This window comes from Pempheris klunzingeri, chromosome 16 (genome assembly GCF_042242105.1).
Source record: "Pempheris klunzingeri isolate RE-2024b chromosome 16, fPemKlu1.hap1, whole genome shotgun sequence".
In the NCBI taxonomy this organism is placed as follows: Eukaryota; Metazoa; Chordata; class Actinopteri; order Acropomatiformes; family Pempheridae; genus Pempheris; species Pempheris klunzingeri.
In genome coordinates this window covers 7,398,156-7,422,192 of record NC_092027.1, presented here as the reverse complement: position 1 = coordinate 7,422,192, position 24,037 = coordinate 7,398,156, and the positions used below count along the sequence as shown (strand labels likewise).

Genomic DNA, 24,037 nt, shown 5'->3' with positions numbered 1-24,037 from the left:
AATAAACGCTAAATTGAAAATGTGTCACTAATTTTCACAGATATTTCTACAATATTTGAGTATTTGTTACATTCCAGATGAATGTCGTTTTTGTGGATTTTGCTAAATGTTAGTTAAATATTGATTAAAAGAAATACGCCGCCAATGGGTGTTACGTCATATTTGCGCGCCGGTGTTATTGTGGAAGCAATAGTGGTAACACCACTGTTTGATTTCGGTAAGTGAATTGATTCAATAAAAGCTAATAACTGTTATGTAATGTAGATTTAGATGTCTTTAATAGACCGTACGTGTTTTATTATCATTGCAGACTGGTCATGTACTTTTTGTGCGGCTACATTTGTATTTCTTAGCCGGAAATGTTTTTTGTGTGTGGCTAGCCACCTAATTAGCTTACCAAGGCTAGCAGCGGTGGACGGGTTGAAAGGACATATGCGAATTTGTTAATGCCTCTTTAGTGTTGCCAGCTGTTAGTTAATGCACTTTTCTGTATTGTAGCGGTTGCCGTCATGGTGGTGTTTCCAAGTTCACTGACGGAGGAAGAGGAGGCTCTGCAAAAGAAATATGCTAAACTCAAGAAAAAGGTAAGGTCCCTGCAACAAAGCTCATACAATATTAACTGGATTAAATCATAGGTAAAGAATTTACGACACAATGCAGAAATTAAAAGGCAATAATAATAATGTGCAATATATATAAAATGAAATATATAGATACATATACTGTGTTATGCAGGTGTACAGCAATGACAAATGAATGAACTGCAATTCAGAGAGGCTGTGCAGCATTGTTCATTCTACTTTTTATGCAACTTTGCAACAAATACATAAACTGTGATGGGGGGAAAAAACTTCTACACAGGAAGTAGATAAATATATATTAATACTGGGGTGTGTAGACATAAACAGTAGTAAAATCAATAAACAGAGATGTAAACAGGTAGTAAAAAGCAAGACAAAGTAGTATAAATGTAAAGTGTCAGTACAGCACGAGGGAAGCAACTGGACATTTGCTGTCATATCCCCTAATATTGTGGTATTCTAAACTGTTTTCACTGTGATTTCAGAAAAAGGCACTGCTTGCCTTGAAGAAGCAAAGTTCAACCAACCAGACAAACCAAAGTGGCTTGAAGCGGAGTAAGTGCAATTGATTCCATTTAAATTAATGTGTGTACTTGTCGTTATTCAGGTAACTAACACATTGTGTTTATTCATAATTTATATAATTCATTCAGTCAGTCACTTTCTTTATATATAAAGATGCATGTTGAGACAAGAATTTAAAAAGCAAATGAAAACACGTTGATAAGAGTAAACACACTACTGAAGAGAAATCAAAACTGTTCTGATCATAAATCCTAACAAATAAGTGGACAAATTACATTTTTCTCTTCATATAAGTTGTGCTCACTCAAGCTAGCTCTGACTAAAGTATTCTTGAGGCCCAATTCTTATTTCTGCAAAAGCAGCATGTATTATGTTAATTGCTCATCAAACTACCTTAATCTGCTTCAGTCCTGAGTAAACTTTTATTTACCTCTCGCTTTCTTTCATAACAGCTTTATCAGATCAGCCTGTCGTTGACACTGCAACGGCCACGGAGCAAGCGAAGATGCTGATCAAGTCGGGCGCCATCAGTGCCATCAAATCAGAGAACAAGAACTCGGGATTTAAACGCTCTCGAATGCTGGAAATCAAACTCAAAGTGAGCTTTCACTCCTTTGACAGTGTTGTGGTTTCGATTGATATTCAGCTTGCTTTGTTTTGTTTGTTCACTTTTCTAATTGCAGCGCTTTATCTGTCATAGGACCCTGAGAAAGGCCCAATTCCTGCTTTCTTACCATTCCAAAGGAGTGTCTCTGCAGATGAAGAACAACCAGAGGTATAGTGGATATAACACTAATTAATTTGATGTCTAAGTCACTTCCTCTTAAATAAAAAAAAAAAAAAAGTTAAATACCAAATGTAGAATTTCTGTCAAATACAACTCTCAGTGGTAGTTGAAGAGACACATATGCCATGTTATGTACATTTAATGGTCAAGACACGTTTCACAAGTTGGAACAAGCTGTAGTGGTCTATGTTGCACAGAAAACAGGTACATCTTATTCTGATGTTGTCATGTTTGTGCTTCTCCTAGTCTGGGAAGAGAACCCACAGGAAATCTCTTTATGAGAGGTAATTCCCCAAAAACAATGAATAAACAAAACATCATGTTTAGTGAGCTTCTGTGTATAACATGATTTCCCCCTTCTGCCCCGGCAGCTTTGTCAGCTCAAGCGACCGATACCGGGATGAGGAGGACAGTGGCGGCATGTCGTCCAGCCGTGAAATGGACAGAGACAGAGACAGAGAGCGAGACAGAGAGCGAGACCGCGACCGAGAGGTGGACAGGGAGCGGGAAAGGGACAGAGAGAGAGACCGGGACAGGGAGAGAGACAGAGACAGAGGCAGGGACAGAGACCGGGAACGGGACCGAGAAAGAGACAGAGACCGAAGCAGAGAGAGGGATCGAGAACGCGAAAGGGATCGGGAGAGAGACAGAGATGGACCCTTCAGACGTGAGAAACTAATATCTGTTGTGTATACAAAGGAAACGGACACAGTTTTACAGTTATTGTGTAGAGCCAAGTCATAATGTGGAAATAGTGTGGTGAATGTTCTCAAACGGTATGCTGGTTTTCATTCTCAGGGTCAGATTCATACCCAGAGCGGAGAGGGGTGAGAAAGGGTAACACAGTGTATGTTTATGGCTCTGGACTCGCAGAGGACAGCCTACGCTCTGCCTTCTCTCAACACGGAAACATCATCGACCTCTCTATGGACAACCCACGCAAGTATGGAACCATTAAATAACTCTGTGTGCACATTATGGTCCTCTCTACCTACTCTTAAGAATGTATCACCTCTCATTACATACAATAGACTGTCTTCTCCTGCTCCTGTTTAATGATTCACATGTGACTCATATTTCCTGTTTCTATTTCTAGTTGCGCATTTATCACGTTTGAGAAGATGGAGTCTGCAGACCAGGCTGTAGCTGAGGTTGGTATATGAGACAAATATAATATAATACATTATTATACATGGTGTATGAGCATCTTCATCTGTTAATAATCTTGCAAACAAACAATCAGGATTCAACAAAGACATTTAAAAGAGAATATACATGTAATTAAGAGTAGAGCAGAAACTCAGCCAGTTGAAATGAATCAATGAAAGTGTTACAATATGAACTGCAGTGTAACAGGTGTGGGTTTTAAACTCACTTCTCATATGTATATTGTAAAAGATGCAAGAAAATGTGTTGAAATAGGTATTAGCTTTGTTTTCTGTCAGGGAAGCTTAAATCTCCCTTTGTCCATCCCAATATGAATCAATAATTTTTTATTTGTAATGTAAATTATATGTAGATTATGTGTATTGAGAGATTGTCTAATATATTCGAAATGCCAAGTAAAAGGGAAAAATGTTTTCAGTAATTAATATTTGGTTTGACAAAATAATCTTAAATCGTTTTATAGCTTTTGGAGCTTTCAACTGCAATGAATGGTTTTAAGAAGCGAAATGTGAACGGACAGTATTACCTACATATGATGGTCAAATTATATGATAATTAATTGAAATTATATTCTCTAATTCCTTTGGCCAAGACGGAGCTTTTGGGCTCAAATATTTTTTTACTTTTATTAACATAATTTCTAATGAACCAAATGCTGTTGAACCCTAGTAATTCTCTTAGTTTACTAGGAGAAACCCTGAAGTTGTGGGGATTCCCTGCTCATGCAGAAAGCAGGCCACCGCTCTAAACTCGTCTTGCTGTTTTGGTCTCACAGTTGAATGGAAGCACAGTGGGAGACGTTCACATCAAAGTCAGCATCGCCAGGAAGCAGCCCATGCTGGATGCTGCCACCGGCAAATCTGTCTGGGCCTCACTGGGTAAACACAGCTCTCACATCGTTTGTTTAAACATTGATCAGACTCTCCGTGTGTCTGCACAGCGTGGATTAACCTTCACTGACGTCTCCCATCTTTCACAGCGGTTCAGAACAGCACTAAAGGCTCCTACAGGGACAAGAGGAACCAGGTCGTGTACAGTGAAGATTTCCTATGAAGAAAAAAAATAATGTGTGTTTTCACTTTTGGCTTATAGCTTTTAATTTTCTAATTTTTTTTTTTTTTTTCTATTTTGTTGCTTGAAGTGTCTGCGTCACAGGATAAGTACAAAATGATCTGTTGCCTTTTGGATTAGATCACTGTAGTTCACATGGTCGGTATGTGATGCTGTGCATGGAAGCTTTTCTCATGAAACTAAAGATACTTGTAATAAATACTGTAGTATCCATTCATTGGTACCTTGAGTGAGATTTCCATGACAACATTGTTTATCAACAATAAACAAAGTCAAAGTGGGAAGTGTGTCCAGTATCAAACATGGAAATGTGGTTAAGGAGTCAAAGCTTCAATAATCCACATTCAGGAGCCCTACAAGAGTCACACACTCACAGCTACTGTAACCACACTACAGTATTGTGTCTGTGGAAGTAAGTAGACTTGTTTATCCAGGGTTCAATAGTAAGCTTTTGATTTGTTCATAATGTCAATGATTGTGTACACATTAAGGCCTGATGAAAAACTATATGTGGGTTGGTGATACCATTAAAATCCCTGGAAGCGTAGTCATCAAGGAGAAAATAGGTTCGAAGTACAACAGCTTTAGTTATCACAAAAGGAATAGATATTGATCCGATCAGGTTTTGTTTTTTATAAAGGCATCTGTAAATTCCTTCACTCCTCCATCCAACCTATAACTATACTGTGCAGTTATACAGTATAAATAGAGTAGATGGTATTTTCCAAACATGGCCAAATGTCTTAATAACTTGAGTTAGTGAAGAAGAAGAGGGGAATACAAGGAATGGACAAGCTTTCATTTAGTCCTTGTGAGAAATATGTACTCTTACTTTAAGATAAAATACAAACACTTTGAATTAAGTTATTCATTTTTAATTAAATTAGGTCAGTGTCTGTTTTACTAGTTACAAACAAATAAGCAGACGTATCGAAGTGCAAACTGTGAAAACTTTATATAACTATTAGCTGATCAGGTGAAACGTTGACATGAAGATCAGTCCAAAATGGCGTCTTTGTAAACTGGACAAATCAGGATATGAATAGAGTTTATGATAAACTGAACGAATAACAAATACATATTTAGATCTATATGTATATATCATTCATTGGCAGAATGAATGTGAACCTGGAGTATTTGTCTGATCCTTTGTAGCCCTTAACTTCAGATTGTCTTCTCCAAGTTGGTTTATTTAGACATTTTTGTTATTTTGTTGTTAAAAATGTGGTTGAACACCCTCCAAAAACTTAATTTGGACTAAAAAAAATAATAAAAAGCTTATGTCTTATTGTCAGCATTGGCAGGCCATATGTATAATGTAAGATTTTCATTGATACTGAACACCATCTCCTGGTCTGGCTCAACTCCTCTGGGACCTGGAGAACGCTGAACAAAAGAGGGCCTCAGACTGCTTCATGAGATTTTTTTTTTTTTACTAATGTTTTCGTGTAACAGAAAGGAGACTTTCCAGTTGTTTTATTTACACTCATCTACATCATCTTTTCTTTGAACGGAGGCCACTCATCGTCCTGAACATGTATTACATATATTCAAGTTTAAGATCACAGTTCTGAGTCAAACTATTCTAAACAGGCATGAAAATCAACAGGCCTTTGTCACTGAGGACACTTGGGACTTGATGATTAAGATTGAAGATCAAAGATCAGTAACACCCACCGTCTCCCTACTTCTTTCCTCAATGTGGAGTCATTTTAACCCACATCTATAACTTTGTTTGCATATTTCTATGCAAATTTGATACATATTTCACATGAGCAGGTTTTTGTTTTCACAGTCTGAGATTTTATAGGCTTCATAATCCATTTCCAGCCCTTTGTGACTGACCTCCCCACTGGACAGATCGTCACTCTGTGTGTAAAAAGCTGATGAGCTTTAGACTTTACTGTCTGAAATGTTTTGGCCTATGACACTTGTTCAGTAACCAGACATTCTTGCTCTTCCTCTCGAATTCTTCCAGCAGCTCCTCTCTCCCTCTCCTCCTGCTCATGTAGGGAGTTCTGCCCCGTGGTTTTTCCGTGCTGTTCCTTCAGGTGGCGTCGTAAGGCGGGCTTGTGGGCAAAGCGGGCGTGGCAGTACGCGCAGCGGTGTGGCCGCTCCCCGCTGTGGAGGTTCATGTGGTCTATCAGTGTGGACTTTTGGGTGAAAGTCTTGTAGCACAGCGGGCACTGGTGCGTCTTGCCGGTGCCCCGGTGCACGGCCATGTGTCGGGTGAGGTTGGCCGAGTGGTGGAAGTGTTTTCCGCAGCAGGGGCAGGCGTAGAGCAGGTGAGTGGAGCGGGAGTGGATGGCTAGGGAGTGGGCCGAGGGGAACGTCAGGCCGCAGTGCTCGCAGATGACGGGCCCGGTTACACTTGAAGTGGATCCCACCACTGCAACAGACTCATCCCCTCCCTCATTTGTCCCAACGGTCAGTCCTGAACTCCCCTCGCCAGCACCACAACTAGACTCCTCCAGGGCGTACTGGGTCAAACTGTTGGCACCCACTGGTGAAACCTTCTCCCCCTGAGCGTCGGCCATGCTGAAGTCTAACCGGGGAAGTTCAACCGAGACGTAATTTCCTGTCTTAAGCCCTTCTTGGCTGTAGTCCAGTCCGAAACCCGCCCCCATCCCTGCAGTTGCCAGATACCATAAATCCTGGTGGTGATCTATGGCTGGAGGTCTTTTCTCCTGTGACGACACCCACCTTCTCCTCTTAAAACCCCGCCCCTTGCCTCGCCCTCTGCCCCGGCCAATTTTAGGGTCAGGCAGCCTGCGCCTGACAGCGCGGAGCCCGTCTACCAACAGCCCCCCGGTGCTGAGATCTTCTTCTGTTGGATTCAAGTCATATTCACCGCCCTCTCCTCCAATCACGATACCTTCTGCCTCTGGGTAACAAGCCTCTGGAGGTCCATCAGAGGGAGCTCCTCTCTCCAACTCCCTGTCTCTGTTCATCTGCTCTTCTTCAGAGATGTACACTCTGAACACATCATAGTCCTCCTGTCTGACCTCTTCCTCGTCTGATGTATTAACCTGTAACAGAAATGAGGACTGAGTAAAGTGTGTGTTGCTGTAAAGATTTGTTTAGTCTATAGAATATCGAAAAAACATTTTTTTTTTTTTTTTTTAAAACATCAAAACTTCACAGACTTTCCCAAAATTGCTTACTCTGTCCTGCCTACAGTCCACAACCTAAAAACATTACATTTACAGTGACAGAAAACAGAGATAAACAACATTTAAAAAAAAAAATTATCCATGAAAACTTCTCTTCCGTGTCGATCCTGTGCTTTCTGTTATCTTCTGTAACACACCACCTCTCTATCACACTTCACTGACGATCTGCGGAGACCGTTTATGACTCAGTATAAAAGTCCTGTAGGGACAAAAGGGGGCTCTTTCTACCATGCGTACGGTTGACATTATTGTTCAGACATTACGTGGGATTACAAGCTGTCCCCACTCTGCTATACCTTTGTTGCAGTGTGGCAATTCACACCAGTGACCAACCACAAGCTGGTTAAAAGGGACACTCCACACAAAACAGTCTTTTCTGTATCAATTATTTGCCCCTTGTTGGCTTTTTAAGGGCTTTTCTTGAGTATTAACTATGTTTTCATACTGTTGTTGTTTTATTTCGTATGCTTTATTGTTTTATACTTTTAACTTCTTCTTGTAATCTAACTATTTTAACTTTTTTTTACTGTTCACACTGTTTTGATGTTAAACACTTTGTTTAGCTCTATAATTAAAATGATTAATATCATTATTTTCATGAATACTGTAGATTTGTAAATTCAGTGTAGATGAAAAAAGGAACCATGTTCTTAGGTTTTTCTTTCACACACAAACCTTAATACATGGCTCATCCATTATGGGACTGTCACCGTGCTGTTGACTGCTGCCCTGAGCAGACACATCTTCGCTGTTCTCCTCCACTGCACGGACCACAGGAGGACTGAGGGGGGGCACAGGGGAGGGTCGGCTAGTGGGAGACGCAGATGCAACAGAGTGAATGCTTCCGCTGACAATCACGGGTCGGGACTGGCCCTCCTCTGAAGTTATCTAGAAGAAGAAACAGGAAAAACGGATCATTGCATTTCTTTAATCCCCCAAAAACTGCATCGCTGTAAGATATGAAAGTGCTGAGAACATACTGTATGTACAAAATGTTGAAGAATTACAAGGTGTCTAAATGAAAAATCACTCCTATAGCAACTTACAAAATTGAACAGATAAATGTACATTTGGAATATGAAAGTTTGTCACAATTTTTATTCTACAGAGAAAATTAAAGACACGTCACGTTCAGATGCAGTCTACAAATTACAACCAAATCAACTTTGGAAAGAATGTGCATAAGAAAATATTTTTCCATCACTGTACAACATAAAGAAACAATGAAATAACCACGTTATTGTTTTGGATTACTGACCTTCAGTGGACTGGGATTCTTTAGTTGCACATACTTCTTCAGTGCTCCCCGGCAGCGCTCCACAATATGCTCCATCTGTAGGTAGCTGGCAGCTGTCAGGTAGTTGACAATTTCCTCCGGGTTAAACTGCAGGACACCAGTGTAACAAGACTGAAGCAGATCACACACCACTGTGGAGTGGTACAGCATCGACACCTGGGTAAAAACGTAAAACCAGCAACATAGACATGCACCGATTTTAGCATTGACGACAGACACAATGACAGCGAGACATTGTGTGCGTTGACATGCAGCTACCTGAAGCTTGGAGGATGGGTTGAGGAGGAACTGGTCCCTCAAGAAGGGTGAGCAGGCAGCCAGCACCACCTTATGTCCCCTGAATGTCTGGTTGTTGCTGGCCACGATGGTGATGTCACAGAAGTGCTGGCGGGACCGCAGCGAATTCATGTGCTTCAGGGTTGTGTCCCCGTGGCCCGGCAACCGGAAACAGAGCATCTCCATCTTGCTTGCAGAGAAACAGGGAAGTCTTTATTACACATAACTCAATGAGACGGTAATAGAATTAGAAGGTCAAAAAGCAGACAGTAAATGTAAAACGATGAGGTGAATAAAAGTCACTCAAACACTGTTTTCAATGCTCAACACTCAGGCATCTGAGATCGACAACAGTTTGTCCTTCTGTTGAACAGCGCATGAACTCTTGCACACATGTAAAGCTTGGGATTCAGTCACACGGGGTTTAGTTGGGGTGTAGTCAAATGATTGGGGCACATTAGGACAGTTATAAACTCGTTTTTCTTCCAATTTGACATATTGGCATTTAGATAATTATTTTTAGGACTGATTCTGAGTTTTTGGATGTCAGGGCTGTATTGATAGATAGATAGATAGATGTACTTTATTGATCCCAGACTGGGAAATTTTATCTTAACAGCAGCATAAATAAAATGACACTTGAGGAAGGAATATATACACTGATGTGCAATGTAGAATAACTGATCATGTTGGGCCTTATCAGATCACTGCAGACTGGCCTGCAGCATGTCCCACTATAAGTGTTAGTTATGTTTAGGTTATAACCTGTGAGAAAAATCATCAGTAATGTTGATATGATGGTCAAACAAAAAGAACCAGTTGACCATTGAAGTAACACAAGTAGTGATGCTGTTTTTAGACCTACAAAGGACACAATTATAGGTGTATCACGAATGTTACTACATGTTATAATAACATTATTGTAAATCAGTAAAGTTGATGATATCTAACCTCACATCACTGACGTTGTATCGTTACTTTGTCGATAAATCGCCTGCTTTCACTTGAGGGATGTTGAAAAGTTAGCTAACACGAGTGGCTGTGTGAGAAGCCACGAGGACTGACTAACACTAAGCTAGCATAGGTGTATTTAAAGATTGTTTCAGTTCAGCTTAAGTATAATAAAATGAGATAATTTACTGGACTGGTGTGATTGCTGTGGGACTCCATTGATTTCGTCCTTTCCTTCTGGCCTAACGTTACCCACTTGTCTTAGCTAACGTTAGCTACAATTAGCTTGCTGGCATCTGCTGGTGTCCAACCACAGAAACAAACAAAAGCTCCCCAGTTACCGTCAAACTTTGTCGTTAATGTTACTCACCTTCCCCTTTTTTTTCCTTTTCGTTGAATGACCTCCGGGCTTTTTTTTTAATAAGACAAATCTGGGTTTGTTTCAACCGCACCGCTGTTGACGTTAGTTAGCCGGCAGTATTTCCTCATCCCTTCGTCCACTCGCTAAGACCTCGATCTCTGTTTACTTTTTAATCTCTGTTTTTTAGGAGAAAGCGCATCTCGTTACAACAAAACACAAACCTCTGTTCTTCCGCCTCTAAACTGACTTGGAGTCGGTTTTCGTGGAACGCCCCTCTCCGCCGTGGCCGTCAACTCAGAGGACGCAGGCTGACTTCTGATCAGCTGGTGTAATATCAAGGGTCGCGTAGGGGGCGTGGCCGGGTCGATGATGCAAGCACGTACATTTACGTCGCTGCTCATCGGGAAACATGTCGGCATCTGAGACAACGACAAAGGTAGCAAAACCCACTGCAGCATAAAATTGCATGTTAGTGGAAAATATGCCTGTTTAACCTCTTCTAATCACACATGCCTACGTAGTAAAACCAACAAACTGATCTGCAGTCCGCCACAATGCAAAATATCGTTATTTGTCGATTATAAGAGCTGTTTGAGACAAGCTGTGCTACACAGTTAGCCACGTTAGCCTCCAACACTTTTATGTTCAGCTAAATTGCTCTGATGTCGTTAATGTTTTGCTTATTGTTTCGATTCATTTACTATTAACATCACTGTATAACCGTCTTCTCGTGTTGCCTTTTTTATCAGGTTAAGAGGTTTTTGTGTGATTCACTCGGTTTGAACCGGTTTTCAAAACCAACTGTTAAGATAAACAGTCACTTATGTACAGTGTGATTCTACCGAGGCAATCCCGGAGAAAAGGGAGCATTTTAATGCGTGAAATCTACATTCTGTGTGTTTTATAGTTTTGTTTTGGTGTGTGTAAAAGACATGAATGGGCCGATTGACTGATGGCGGCACTTGACGTAACAGCAGAGGAGGTCAGCCATTGGTTGAAAGGTTTATTTTGAGAGGAGAAGGCGGAAATTGGTCCCTTAAATGCACTAAACCCATAACGTTGGCAGTTATAAACACATTATCAGATGATACTATTATGTTGCAAGTTTATCTGACTTTTATGGACGCAAAATTTTTTGGTGTTTGTCCAGTGACTGGATATGATATCATATAATGAGACCATTTACCACATTTCATCTCGTGTATCTCGCCGTACACGGTTAACTACAACTTGAGTATGTTGTGAGCCGTGCTGATTTACAACAAATAATGTTTTGTCCAGGGATATCTGCTATTCACCTGTAATGACACCCAGAACTAAAACCTGAACCACCAACTTAGTATTGTCTTTGTGTCCGGGGGAAGTGTGTTTTTACTAGCAGTATGTTGTTGCTTATTGTACTCTGTAATCCTGAATATCAGATGCTTCAGATAAGATTTTCTGACATATTTCCTGCTATTTGTTGTTTCTCTGCCAGGAGCCTCCTGAAGAAAATGAATTGGAAACACCAGCAGAGTCATTAGCTGGACCAAGCAGAGTGAAGGAAGGTATGTCTAGACCTCTTATAAACAGATAATGCAATAGACAGATATACTATTGTTTGAAAATAGTGCATTTTAGGTACACAACCAGTCTCTTCCAACTCTGATCTTTTCCAGATAATGCAGCCTCCACCACAGCTACTTTTGCCAAGAAGACAGAGCCTATGGGTGGTATGCCATCGATGTTGTCGTCTCAGCAACCTGGGAAGGACGCTTCTAGAGCCGGAGAGGAGGGAGAGAAATGGTCGCCTGCTTCCTCCCCAAACAAACCTACTGCAGGTAAGACTGCCGGTGTTTATCAGCGCTGAAGCAGTGGATGTTTCATTCACTAGATTTCATCCGTCAAATACATTTTTTATAATAAGATGATTTGATCCTGAAGCATAAATTCAGCAGGAATTAATGTATTAAGGAGGACATTAATGTAGCAGTATAAAAACAGTTGACACAAGGTGCTATGATGTTCATATTTCAGTGGGATAATAATTTAGAAATTTTTGACTTTGCTTTGCTGAGAAAGAAACATAGTTTTTCTGCAGCAAAATCTTTGCTTGTATCAAAAGATAGTGAAAGGATTTCTACAGTGATTCACAGTAATTGCCTGTACGACCCTCTTACAGGACACGCAGCTAAGTCCCTTCCATCAGTGTCCTCTTCGTTGATGTCCTCCTCTCCCTCCACATCTTCAACCCTATCCCCTGGACGGGCAAAGATGAGTGTTTCTGGGCCCGGCAGCAGTAAATCTGTTACAGCCGCTGCTCCGTCCTGTTCCTCTTCATCTTCCTCTTCCTCATCTTCTTCCTCCTCTGCCACAACTTCCTCATCTCCCTCTGCCTCCCCCGCCCCACCCAAGATCCACCGGGCCCGCAAGACCATGAACAGGCCTCCACCAGGGCAGGTGAGCCTCTATCATCTCCAGTGAGTTAGTATTTCCATATGACGTGAGCAAAATCAAACGTGTAACCTCCATTTTTGTCTATTTATGTACCAGAGTTTGGTGGTCTGATATCACATTGACCTAGTTTGTTTTGATTCCTGAATCAAGTAAAACTCTGTTAAAATGTAAAGAGACTGATAAAATGCACAGCGGTGGTTCAGTCCTTTGTTGCAACCTTTTCATTTGAGTCACTGACTATTTTTGTTTCACAGATGAGCTACATTGAGGCACCTGTGGCACCTTCAGGATCCCCTGCTTACCTTTCCTCTGACTCTGAAACTGGTTAGTGGCTGTATAATACTCACACTAACCAATGTTATCAAATTACTATGACCAAGGGAGAGCTGGCATGCCTTGTTTAAGTTACACTCTTTTGTGGTTTATGTTGTATTGTTGTGTGTTCAATAGTTGCAAAAAGGAGAAAACTGGGTCATTTATCTGACGGCACACCTGAGAAGTCTGAGAACGTTCCACTTAATTCTCAAAATGTGGTAAGATTATGTTTTTGCAGGTATATAATTTACACTTGCAATTTGTTTCAGTTGTTGATGTTGTCCATCGTTAATGTCTTTCCTGATTGCTGTTAAAACTTAAGAAAAAACATTATTTCATAAAAAGGTAGAGCCTGTTACTAAGACTGCGGCAGAAAGGAGCAACAGCAGCGTGGGGAAGTCAGAGGAGATAGTTGAGAAAATTCAGATTTCCAGTCTGTCCACACGAGATTCAGACAAGGTGTGATGCTCGGATTCATTTATTATCTGTTAAAAGTCACTCCATTGTCAAAAGTCGCACAAAGTACCGAGAATAATGCATGTACATGGACTGCATGATTTTTGTTATAAGCTGAAAGGTAATATTATTTCTATTGCTGAACTTGTGTTCCTTACTGCTTCTTTATATAGTTTGAGGATGGTGGGGCAGAAGCAAGACAGCAAACTAAAGATGTAGAGGGGTCAGTGAATATGTCGGATCATGTGAGTGATTCCATCTATTTTACTAGCTTCAATATTACATTTTTTAAACAGTTAAAGCTACACTAATCTTTTACTTAAGATATTCTTTTAGTCCCACACCTTTGTCTCATAACCCTCCACACACTGTAGATGTCACTCGAGTTAACTACCAGCCCACATTTTGTAGTATTCCCCTGTCCTTGCTTGAAAATACAGGTTGTATAATGGATAATTGACATTTTTTTCTTCTTTTACCTGACTGGGAAGAGCACACCTCTTGCTCCACTGTTTTGTTTATTGGTCTTTCCGTCCAGTTTCCCAAATAGAAAAAACACATTTAACATTTTTACTGTGGCAAGACTGTGCATCTTTGTGCACGTTCACAATACAAAACTAATTGGACAAACTGGCCGGCACCACTACCTTTTTAACAATTGCAACTCCACATCCCCTCTCTGTTTGCTATTATGAAATAGTCAGCTATTCTTGAAGTTCTTTTAACGGAATTTTGATTTAGTAGAAAAATAAACTAGAGCTGAAGTTTTGCCCTTTTTTCTGTACTTCACAGTTGTATTTTTATATTCTGACAGAATTTCTCCCTTGCAGAGTTCAGAGTCTGAAACTCAGAAGGCCATCCAGATTAGAAATGAGGGTGAGGAGTCTTCATGGGCGCAGTCAGACCAGGACAAAGACAGAGACACGGCTGACGTGGTGGAGACAGTGGGAGGTGAGTAACATTTCCTAGTGGGTTTTCCAAAATCATGCTAGTCTCCGATAACAATTAACAACTTTTAATTATGTTAGTTTTAGTTGATCAGAAAACTCAAAAAAAGTGTTCACCCTTTTTACCATGAACCACCTAAATGATCACTGGTGCAGCTAGTTGAGGTCCAACAGTAGATGGTCGCATAATAAGCTGAATAGAGATCACCTGTGTCTAATCAAGGAGTGATAAGTGACTTAGATCCTCCTCCTGTCTGGAATCTCCAACCACTGCTTTGCAAATTTCCTGCCAAAAAAACCACATCATGAAGACAAAGAAACACAGCAAAGAAATTTGTGACGAGATTATTGAAAAGTACCAATCAGGGGAAGGTTACAAGAGAATTTCCAAGGTGCTGGATATCTCTCGGAGTTCAGTTAGGACGATCATCAAAAAGTGGATAGAATACAGCACGGCTGTAAATCCGCAAAAAGCACGTTGTCCTCAAAAAGTGGGTGTCCGTGCAAAGAAGGCACCCGTTAGGGAGGCCACCATTATTTCTGTGAGAACTCAGGAGGAGATACAGAGCTGGAGAATCGAGGATTTACAGAAGGATGAGAGAACTGGGAAAACAGCATCCAGATGTGCAATAGTTGGGGCTGTAATTGCTGCTAAAGGTACCTCTGTTAAACACTGATTTGAGGGTGTGAACACTGGTAGAATTTCCTCCTTTATTTTAACATTAAAGTATATGTTTCTGTTGATCAGTGACTACAGTACTGATTAGTTACTTCATTAGATGGGCAAACTACAATGAATCAGGCCTAATTAAAGTTATCCTGTGTGTGGTAAAACATACGAGCGGAGGAGCTTTTTATTGGTATTGTATTGAAGCATTAGTATCTGATTAGATTGCATGATTTTCCAGTATCTATCTGTCATGGAGCTGATAGTTTGTCATTTGTCCTCAGCTGGGAGGCCTGCTGAGTACACAGAGGTTCCTCTGGGTGCTCTTGACATTGCTGCTGCCGACAGTCTCACGCTTTCTCCTCATCATGGTATGTTTATGATAGGCAAAGGTCACTGTAATCTGAAGGTCAACTGTTCTCCCTTCTCTTTCTTCCATAACCACGGTAGTACAAACAAAAGCCAAAGTCTTCCCAAGAAACAGAGCTTTTGGGGCAGTGAAAATATTATTTTTAATTCAAAACAGATGGGCAGGTGACTTGGTGTGATCTACAACTGTAATGAAAGTATTCCAGTTTTCCAGATAATATCAGATTGCACACTTAAGATCTACATTTTCTGCATAAATTAGAGCTGCAACTAATGATTATTTCCAGTACTGACCACTTTGACAAGTCTTTTCTAAATGAATCATTTGTTTGGTCTATAGAAAGTCAGAAATAGATGAAAAATACCTGTCACATGTTGACATCTTCAAATTACACATTCTATCCAAGAAGAGAAAAACCAAAAAAATCAGCTGTGCTATAAATTCTGCATTGGTGACCATTAATAAATTGAAGTCCTTAGTTTATCTCCTTTGATGTTAGATGGACAGCTGTCTTCTGACCATAAACCACCATCATTAACAATCAAATCTTTGTCTACGTTCTTCAGAGGGAAGTGATGCTGGAGACACGGAGCGGCTGGAGGAGCTTCCTCTGTGCAGCTGCAGGATGGAGGCCCCTCGAGTGGACAGCACCAGCCACCGCGTCAGCAGGCAGTGCATGGCCACCGAGAGCATCAATGGAGAGGTTTGTCCCTGCCTGTAGCCGAGGAATAAAATATTATTTTGTCATTTCTGTGTGGAGGTAATAGAATTGCTGATCAACAGCAAGATCTCTAACTGTGTAAATTCACTCCTCCTGCTCCGTTTGTCAGCTGAGGGCTTGTACCAATCGGACGATAAAAGGGGAGACCATGCGGCCGTCCAGTCGGGTGCCCCTCATGGTGCTTTGTGATGTCCATCGGTCACACATGGTCAAACACCACTGCTGCCCTGGGTGTGGGTACTTCTGCATAGCGGTGAGGCTTTAAACCACCTGCTGTCATCATTAAAAACACAGACGATCATTTCAAGAACTGGTTCATAATGCTGTTGATGCTGAATGGGTTTGCAAGCTTTAACTTAAATGTGGCTTAGAATTTATGTCGATGCTTTCGTCTTGATATCCTCCTTCTCCTTTTCTTCCTCGATATCCTACTTTCTCCTCCTCCTCCTCCTCCTCCTCCATATCTCCTTCTCTTTTTGTTTCTCCCTCTTGATATCTTTTCTGCTCCTTCAGGGCACTTTTCTTGAGTGCTGCCCAGACCAGCGCATCGCTCACCGTTTCCACCGGGGTTGTGTGACGGTGCTGGGCGGTGGGCGCAGCAGATCAAACGGCGGCGGTATGCTATTCTGTCCCCACTGCGGCGAAGATGCCTCAGAGGCCCAGGAGGTCACCATCCCCTCCTTCAGCTCGGCCACCACCTCCGCGACCACCGTCGTCACCATGTCGGCCTCCTCCACTACCACCCCGTCTCTGCCGCCGTCCATCCCTACGGCACCCTCGCTTGCAGCCTCAACGGGAGGGATGAAGGACGGGAAGATGCCTGAAAGGCCTGTCAGGTAAGATTGGGTGATGTGTGAGAGAATTAATGGCTAAATTACACTAAATAAAATGTTCTTACCTGTGTCTCTTCCAGCGCGCGTATACGTAGTCATGGCTTGGTAACACTGGCAGTGGAGCAGCAGCAGCCCCAGCAGCCTGTAGCCTCTGCAGCAACTGTGTCCACCGTCCCCCCAGCAGAGGAGGGGGTGGACAGCGTGGGGCCCTCTCTCTGTATGCCAAATGGGAAACCTATTAGCCCAAGTGCGCTTCCACCTGGGCCCAGCAGGGCGGCGCTGCAGAAGGCCATTCTCACACAAGACACCGAGAGGTTGGCATTTGGATTTTACCAATTCCAGAAGTGCATTTTACTCTTTTTTGTGCTAGCAGTTCAGAAATGTATTTATTTTAAAAAAAAATTCTGATATGCAGCAGTGGACAATTTATAAAGCATCTGTTCAGGAAATCCCAGTCTGAGCCTCTACACTAACCGTGGGGATCTTTGTTGCAAGCACACAAATCATCTGCAGTCACAGCAAAATTGCATGTTGCAATTTTAGAAGCAAGACAAAATATTTCCAGTTGTGTTTGCTTTAGCCGATTTGGCCCATTTCCCATGAAAACTGCATAACTTTCAGTGGACCCAAGAGGACATCAGGCAAGCTGAGACTAAATTGGTGATTATTGTTTTTGGTTTACCAGGAAGAAAAAACTGAGGTTTCATCCCCGCCAGCTTTACCCTGCTGCCAAACAAGGAGAGGTGCAGAGAGTCCTGCTCATGCTGAGTAAGTGGTAGAAATGACATGTTGTTGTACTATTCATGGACAATGGATCTTATTTTACCAGACACACACATTAAAAGTTTTTTATATATATGAGAAATGTTAATTTGTGTACTTCCTCTTGGCTGCTTATCCCAAGACAAGATGATGGTGACTTTGCACAAATTTGTTAATTAAAACTGTGTGTGTGCGTCACAGTGGAGGGCATAGATCCAACGTATCAGCCCGACTCTCAGAACAGGCGCTCTGCTCTACATGCTGCAGCTCAGAGAGGTCTGCTGGAGGTCTGCTACATGCTCATACAGGTGAGAAATTGACTCCATTACCAGCATCCATCTAGTGGTTTCTTTTATCTGTGATTAGTACACATGCTATAAAGTAGCTATAATCAGTATTTTTCTTACAAGTCTAAAAGATGTTGCTCCTAGTGACGGTAAACCCACAGAAAATTATCACCGTAAGCTGCAGCTTCCTCAACTTTACAGAGTTTTGTTGGGAGTTTCAGCTCATTGTTCAGCTGTCCAGCCCACTGCTCCTTGTGTTGGTTTTGGCCACAGAAGGCAAATATTTTCAGTATAATATTGATACTTGATATTGATATATATAATATTGAACTTTGACTGTGTCATCCTGGATCATACCAACTTAAAACGTGATGATGTGTTATTGCAGGTTAATTTTTAAAATGTAAACAAAGATGGGTTGATGCATTGAACGTACGTTATATTGTCTTTTAAAATTGTTCCTGGTTTGTGCCTTAGTTTAATGATTATCTTTTGATTCTGTACTAACAGGCCGGTGCTCAAGTGGATGCCCAGGACAAAGACCTGAGGACCCCTCTGTTGGAGGCGATCATCAACAATCACATTGAGGTGGCTTGCTACCTGGTCCAGAGCGGCGCCTGCGTGTATCATATTGTGAGTGTCGGTTTGAGCCTAAAATAAAAACATGTGACCTGTCAGTGGTGTGGTTGATATGGATTTCAGTCTTTGTCTGTGTCCTCTGTCCTCAGGAGGAGGATGGGTATACTGGCCTTCACCACGCTGCCAAATTGGGAAACCTGGAAATTGTTAACATGCTCCTGGAAACGGGGCAAGTTGATGTAAATGCACAGGTAATGGAAGAGCCAAAATGCTGGTATTTTAGGGCCATCAAATAACCTTTGCACTGCCCTGACAACAATTACTTCAGGTTAAGATCTTCCCATAATCAGCCTCTGGACAGTTCTCCAATATTTAACCAATAGATATGTGATCATTTTAGCAAAGCACATCATGTCTGTCCTGCTGAAGGTGGATCACACTGACCTGTGTAGCCTAATTCTGATTCTTGCTGTTGGTTCGTTTCAGGACAGCGGTGGCTGGACGCCGATCATCTGGGCTGCCGAGCACAAACACGTAGACGTGATTAAAGCGCTGCTGAACAGAGGAGCTAATGTCACCATTAATGATAAAGTAAGTTTCTAGTAGCAAACGCCAATGTTAGTAGAATATGTTACATTATGAAATTATATTTTTGCTGAAGGTCTAGTTGCTCCTGAGTATTCCCACCATATTTTCTAACAAAAGCAAAGGTGGACCTGAACACTGAGTGTATGTGTTTTATTTTTTTGGCCTGATAATCACTGAAAAAATGGGATTTGTCCTCTGTGATTCAGAGATCTGGCACCATCTTAACCTCCCAATTTAAGTGGTGATCTTAAACTTGCAAAAACACCACTAGAAATAGTTTTCATTACCAATGAATCGGTTATTATTTTTGATTGTTTGGTCTGTAAAAAGCAAGTGGGGAAAAAAAGACATCATGGTGATGTCTTCAAATTTCTTGTTTTCTCTGGTCTTCAGTCTAAAATTCAAATATTCATTTCACTGTCATTTTTCATTCTATTGTTCGTATTGCTTCGTTGTGATGATCCCACTGAAGCTGTACCAAAAAGTACAAACATGTAGCTGAAATGAATGAAATGACATACCATGTATAAAAGTGATCAAACGTAACTTCAATAAATTTTAAAACATTACCTCGTCATCGAATGTGATTCCTGCCTGACAGCTCCCGTGATCCCACGCTATGTCACACAATCATAAAACTACATCTTTGGTTATTGATTTGATTGAGGGACCCCTAGCAGCATAAATGACATACGGTGCTGTTGACTCACTTTGCAGGTCTGCTTTGTACCAAGTGGTGACTGAGACAAAAACGGCAGAATGGATGCAGTTGCATGAAAATATTACAGGTTATTACTTTAAACAGTCCTGTCTCTCTCTTCAGGAGCTGAACGTGTGTCTCCACTGGGCGGCGTATGCAGGGAATGTGGATATAGCGGAGCTGGTGTTGAACTCTGGCTGTTCCCTCTCCTCAGTTAACGTGCACGGAGACACGCCGCTCCACATCGCCGCCAGAGAGGGCTACTTGGACTGTGTTACGTGAGTCAAAGTCAATCACAGGCTGCAGCGTCATTTAATGTGTAAATCACATGTATGCTTTTACATCCGTAGCACCCACTGACTGGTGTAACTTTTCCACTCGACACAGTCAGAACATATGAGATTTTGTTTCCATAAACAAACCGTGAATGACATGGTACAATTGTGTGGAAATGATGTGAATTTTTCTCTTTTCCGCAGATTGTTTCTGTCTAGAGGTGCAGACATTGACGTTATGAACAGGGAAGGAGACACGCCTCTGACCCTCGCACGGGCCGACACCCCAGTGTGGGTGGCGCTCCAGATCAACAGGAAGCTGAGAAGGGGAATAACCAATCGCATGCTTCGGACTGAAAGAATCATCTGCAGGTAGCTGTTGTCTTAGCTTAATGGAGCCTTGTCTTCAAATGATAAACATATTGTTTCTTGTTTTCCTGATGTTCCTGATTGAAGTCCTTGCTTTCTGTTGCAGTGACATTGCACAGGGCTATGAGAATGTACCGATTCCCTGTGTGAACGCGGTGGACGACGAGGGCTGTCCGTCAGACTACAAATACGTCTCAGAAAACTGTGAAACCTCAGCAATGAACATAGACCGCAATATTACACACTTACAGGTGAGCGTGATCAGCTGCTCATTTTATCTTTGTTGAACTCTTTCTGTTACACAAACACACAGTTATCTGCCATGAAGAATACATCTCATGCCATTTTTAATCATCTTTTACTCCAGCACTGTAGCTGCACAGACGACTGCTCGTCTAGTAACTGCCTCTGTGGACAGCTCAGTATCCGCTGCTGGTATGACAAGGTAAAAAATAAATGTTGTTCTACAGCATCAAAGGAATCTGCACCTTGACCGATTAGCAAAATGAGAATTTTTTTCTTTTTTTTTTTATGGGATCAATAAAGATCTGTAGTTATTAGCAGTACTTATAAGGAGGTTTGGCTTGAAAGTCTGAGATTCATAAGGATTCATTATATTCGTCGTATAACTTCTTTTCAGGACCAGCGGCTTCTCCAGGAGTTCAACAAAATTGAACCTCCGCTGATATTTGAATGCAACATGGCGTGCTCCTGTTACCGAACATGCAAAAACAGGGTGGTTCAGGCAGGCATCAAGTAAGAACCACATCTAACTCAATGTTTCTCAACACATACAGCTTTTTTTTTTTTTTAAACTAATTATCACAGGAAAAGATTTCACAGTGGAGTAAACTGCTTATAAATTTAAAATTGGAAGTCTCTTCGGCCAGTGCAGTCTAAACTCTCGTTTCTTTTTTTTCCCCTCAGGGTTCGTCTTCAGCTCTACAGGACAGAGAAGATGGGCTGGGGAGTTCGAGCTCTGCAGGATATTCCCCAGGGGAGCTTCATCTGCGAGTAAGAGAGGCTCGTCCACTTGGCACACAACAGGTCGCTTTTATGTGAGGAGGCAGCGGTTCAGAAACTAAATTCCTTTCCTCTGTCCACTCAGATATGTCGGGGAGCTGATCTCTGATGCAGAGGCAGATGTCAGAGAAGACGACTCCTACCTGTTTGACCTCGACAACAAGGTGAACTCTTACTAGAATTTGTCTTTCAGTTTCAGCAAAGATTTAGCAAAGTGTGTTAGCATGCTTGCTGGATCACCACAGCTGTTATCTGAAGAGGGTAAATTTCATCCAGTAGTTTTTGAGACATTTCAGTCATCCATATATTCACATAGTATCAATAAAGCGTTGAGAAAAGGCAGAATACACGAACATAAAGGTAATTTGAAATATGTGAAGAGCAGTAGGCGTCTAACACAATGCCGTGCTTTCTGTACAGGACGGGGAGGTGTATTGTATCGATGCCCGGTACTACGGCAACATCAGCCGCTTCATCAACCACCTGTGTGACCCAAACCTCATCCCAGTCCGTGTGTTCATGCTGCACCAGGACCTGAGATTCCCTCGCATCGCCTTCTTCAGCTCCAGAGACATCCTCAGCGGACAAGAGCTAGGGTGAGACGTCTATAATCGTCTCTTACATCTTCCCTTCTGCACTTCTGTTATTTGTTCCTCAAGTCGATATTCACCCTTTTTTTTTTTTTTCTTCTAGTTCAATACGTAGCATTAAATCACCTTTTTTGGGAAGAGTTTTAATTGGCTCTCACAGATTTTTGTTTTTATTTATATATATATATATCTATATATGTTTGCCTGAAGTCTTGTCTGGCCATTCTTTAACTCGACTGCCCTTGTCTGTGTCATTAGGTTCGACTACGGAGATCGCTTTTGGGACATCAAGAGCAAGTATTTCACCTGTCAGTGTGGATCAGAGAAGTGCAAGCACTCGGCCGAGGCCATCGCCTTGGAGCAGAACAGACTGGCTCGACTGGAGGCCTGCCCAGAGTCGGGAGCTGACATCGGGATGACCATGCTGGGAAACTCTTAAAACATTTGGGGCCTTTTTTTGGGATTATCCATTTCACATGCACACATTGGAAATGGAAAATTCACCTTGACGTTTTTATCATGTTACATTTTCTGTGTTTAAAGCATGGTGCTGTTTTTCTACTTGAAATGTACCCCCCCCCCCCTCCAAAACTTGCCACATTAAAGTTTAAGTTCCCCTATGGTAGAGCACGGGGGCCTTGACATATCTCAAACTGTCTGGGTACTATGTTTAAATTGTGATTCTGTACATACAGTATGTTTACTGTACATCACTGTCCTTTTTGCCTTGCCACATGAAGTTTGCGCATTCAGAGTCTGCCACCATGTAACTATCATACAGCTGTATTTTCTGTTGTGCCAACAAACACAAAGCATTTTTACACAGTGCAGGAACGAGTCGAGCTTTAGCCCATACCGGACTCATTAAGGACCTGAGGAATGGAGTTGGTTTGTTTGATGATTGTGTTAGCTTTATTTTCTTTATTTTTATACGTACTGTTTTCTTTATCACATGTAGTGTAATAAATTAGCTCATGAGTTGATCTTTGGGCTCTTGTATTGAGTGTGTCGTTCTTTTCTTTTTAAATCTGCTCATTGGCTTTTGTTGTGATCTGAAAGAGGGGTGTTTTTCAGCAGATGTGAACACAGCTCTCCTTCCATAACAGCAGCCAAACAGTTTTAACACTATATAAAAACTTTATCCTATAAATAATAATAAGAATATAAATTCCTAAATGTGTATTTTGGACGTTTTCTCGCTACTTGGCTGAAAGAAATGTTATTTATGGAAGTAATATATGTACTATGTACTGTATGCCTGCTGGTGGCACTGGACCATCAGCAGGGGGCATTTTAGAGGCTGCAGGGCAAAGAGGGATGCTGCACAAGGAGCAGCCAGAGATCTAATTGAAGGAAGAGGTCCTACTTTGCCAAAAATCCTTGCCCAAGATTCAAAATCAAATTGTGAATGGAAATTGTTAGTTTTCATTGCTGGTTGGACAAAAAAATGTCCTGATGGTTAACCAAGTGTCTAGATCATTGAATAGCCTCCCTGTAAGAAGGAGTCTCGAAATAACGACACTACTAATTTCACTTTATATTGTGCTTTTAGTGACGCATACAGCATAACTAAAAAAAAATTACCATGGATAAAATTACAACAACAACAATAATAATAATAATAGACATTGATTATACAGCACTGTTCATACATGTTCTGTAGCTCAGATAAATGAGGAAACAAGAGCATAAATATACACAGGAAGACATTTACAGACTATGATAGCAGGCTGTTAGCTAACCTGCTGCTCTGTGAGGTAAACACAAACAGCGAGGAGTGATTCATCTTGCTAACATACAATCTTTGATTAGCCCGCTCAGGTGCGCATCCCTCCGCAGGTGCGCTGGGTGACGTCACTGCCTAGTAACAACAGCCAGGAAGAAAAAAGATTTTCTCTCGTTAGTAACCATGTCCGCCTCGACACGGTGA

At 41.5% G+C, this 24,037-nt stretch overlaps 3 protein-coding genes across 5 annotated transcripts; 2 read left to right on the top strand and 1 right to left on the bottom strand.

The window, feature by feature from the left end:
* The first annotated feature begins 176 nt into the window (after positions 1 to 176).
* On the top strand, positions 177 to 4,406 carry nelfe (negative elongation factor complex member E). Its single transcript, XM_070846498.1, has 11 exons — positions 177 to 217; positions 499 to 584; positions 1,067 to 1,136; positions 1,559 to 1,704; positions 1,807 to 1,881; positions 2,140 to 2,177; positions 2,265 to 2,560; positions 2,692 to 2,836; positions 2,990 to 3,044; positions 3,836 to 3,938; positions 4,040 to 4,406. The coding sequence occupies exons 2-11, from the start codon at positions 510 to 512 to the stop codon at positions 4,111 to 4,113; spliced, it is 1,077 nt and encodes a 358-aa protein (XP_070702599.1). The 5' UTR covers positions 177 to 217; positions 499 to 509; the 3' UTR covers positions 4,114 to 4,406.
* A 1,039-nt stretch (positions 4,407 to 5,445) lies between these two features.
* LOC139215447 (zinc finger and BTB domain-containing protein 12-like) lies at positions 5,446 to 10,462 on the bottom strand. 2 transcript variants are annotated; one of them, XM_070846417.1, is made up of 5 exons: positions 10,199 to 10,462; positions 8,860 to 9,067; positions 8,563 to 8,757; positions 7,980 to 8,192; positions 5,446 to 7,160 (listed from the first exon to the last, which is right to left on the bottom strand). In XM_070846417.1, the coding sequence occupies exons 2-5, from the start codon at positions 9,061 to 9,063 to the stop codon at positions 6,054 to 6,056; spliced, it is 1,719 nt and encodes a 572-aa protein (XP_070702518.1). In that variant the 5' UTR covers positions 9,064 to 9,067; positions 10,199 to 10,462; the 3' UTR covers positions 5,446 to 6,053. The 2 variants fall into 2 exon arrangements, with proteins under 2 accessions (XP_070702518.1, XP_070702519.1); XM_070846418.1 differs by having other exon boundaries at positions 8,860 to 9,063.
* A 133-nt stretch (positions 10,463 to 10,595) lies between these two features.
* On the top strand, positions 10,596 to 23,106 carry ehmt2 (euchromatic histone-lysine N-methyltransferase 2). 2 transcript variants are annotated; one of them, XM_070846644.1, is made up of 28 exons: positions 10,596 to 10,625; positions 11,667 to 11,736; positions 11,848 to 12,009; positions 12,351 to 12,628; positions 12,880 to 12,949; positions 13,076 to 13,158; positions 13,286 to 13,399; positions 13,570 to 13,641; positions 14,227 to 14,347; positions 15,295 to 15,381; positions 15,947 to 16,083; positions 16,211 to 16,354; positions 16,615 to 16,937; positions 17,015 to 17,248; positions 17,620 to 17,702; positions 17,898 to 18,004; positions 18,494 to 18,616; positions 18,712 to 18,813; positions 19,049 to 19,153; positions 19,956 to 20,128; positions 20,330 to 20,497; positions 20,601 to 20,745; positions 20,862 to 20,939; positions 21,135 to 21,250; positions 21,422 to 21,508; positions 21,603 to 21,681; positions 21,938 to 22,113; positions 22,366 to 23,106. In XM_070846644.1, exons 1-28 carry the CDS (start codon positions 10,599 to 10,601, stop codon positions 22,544 to 22,546), a joined length of 3,645 nt encoding a protein of 1,214 aa, XP_070702745.1. In that variant the 5' UTR covers positions 10,596 to 10,598; the 3' UTR covers positions 22,547 to 23,106. The 2 variants fall into 2 exon arrangements, with proteins under 2 accessions (XP_070702745.1, XP_070702744.1); XM_070846643.1 differs by lacking the exons at positions 10,596 to 10,625; positions 11,667 to 11,736; positions 11,848 to 12,009; ... (2 more) ...; positions 13,076 to 13,158; positions 13,286 to 13,399 and having other exon boundaries at positions 13,511 to 13,641; positions 19,974 to 20,128.
* Positions 23,107 to 24,037: the final 931 nt, after the last annotated feature.